The 1,380-nt window shown below is 37.1% G+C and overlaps 1 protein-coding gene across 1 annotated transcript in view; it reads left to right on the forward strand.

Moving 5' to 3' along the window:
- The first annotated feature begins 357 nt into the window (after positions 1–357).
- Positions 358–1,380, forward strand: part of LOC125047894 (dynein assembly factor with WDR repeat domains 1-like) — a 14,812-nt gene continuing 13,789 nt past the window's right edge. Inside the window, exon 1 of the mRNA XM_047646441.1 lies at positions 358–458. Within this exon, the coding sequence (XP_047502397.1) occupies positions 358–458 (101 nt within the window). The remainder of the gene's footprint in view (positions 459–1,380) is intronic.

A 1,380-nucleotide genomic window follows, 5' to 3' on the forward strand; every position in this document is an offset into this window, starting at 1 on the left:
CTCTCTCTCCCTCTCTCTTTCTCTTCCTCTTTCTCTCTCTTTCTCATTTTTTACAGCAGAACGAAATTACTAGCGGATAGAGATTTCCAGTTTCGGTACTTGATACTAAAACACAAAACACACTCAACATGGCGAAAACATAATTTTGCTTTCCCCAAAACACCTGGGATTTAAAATAACTAGTTGATGAGATCTTAAAGTTGCAGATGCATCACGTAAACTTTGTTCTAAAAGGGGGGGGGGGAAAGGTCCAGGCATTGATAAAAGACGGTTATTATTATAATTATTATAATCATCATTATTTTACTTCATATTCCTTTCCTTTTTCTATGTCACATCTGGTGTTAAATTGTCTACATGTGCCTTAATATTAGAGATGCTTTCCAAGAAGTTGACTACTTACTTATATCACTAAAGGTAAAGTTAACTCAAATTGATTCTCATGTACCTGTGGAAAGGTCAAGAACTGATAGTTTTTGTGAGTGTTAGGGTAATTAATTATCTTCTGACACATATATAATATACATGTAATAACTGCTGATTTAATAACACATCATAACTGACGTGTACCTAAAAGTTCTACATAAATCTCCATTCATTAGAAAGAAAGCATGAATAAATATCTTTACAGTGCAAGAACTTTCCTAGTGAAGCCGGTATGGGTGTACTGTAAACACCTAATAAAAAAATCCCGGTGAAGTCAATGTTTGTTTTTGTTTTTTTGTTTTACTTTAAAGCTCACGTCGAGTTTCGAACGAATCAAACACTCGTTCCCGTCGCAACGAAACCCACGAAGCTACGATATCGGACGCGATAGGTAGCGAGGGCATGCTAAGTAGCAGGGAAATTGCGGGGTAAAAGCCAGAGATCGAGGTATATCATTCAGTAATTTGGCTTATTGCATTGTACATTGACATGAATTAGGGGGCTATTCACCTCGTATGATTTGGTAAAATAGAGCTGAAGGGACATACGCTGAAGGGACACACATTCGCAGTGTATAGAAGGTTTCGCCACTTCCACCCTTTTAAGTGGGGTCTGCCGTCACGCTTTCCTTAGTTGGCCTTCAAAAAAAAAAAAAAAAAAAAAAAAAAAAAAAAAAAAAAAAAAAAAAAACTCGTAGGTTCTGGCAGGATAGAGCCAGGGCAAATAGCTGTGACTCGTACCGATTTTGATAATTTCTTACCCTGACCAATAAATCCAGAATGGCGAGTCTTCGAGGCGTCAAAATTCTCCGCCACCGTCCGCCGTCTCTTTACGTTATTCCCATGATAATTTCAAGATAAAAAATTACGAAACAGTTTTCCCAGAACGTTATACATAACCCACCCATATTGGAATTAATCTGCATTTCAACTGACTTCCCATAACTTCTATTAT

Source organism: Penaeus chinensis, chromosome 42 (genome assembly GCF_019202785.1).
Source record: "Penaeus chinensis breed Huanghai No. 1 chromosome 42, ASM1920278v2, whole genome shotgun sequence".
Taxonomy (NCBI): domain Eukaryota; kingdom Metazoa; phylum Arthropoda; class Malacostraca; order Decapoda; family Penaeidae; genus Penaeus; species Penaeus chinensis.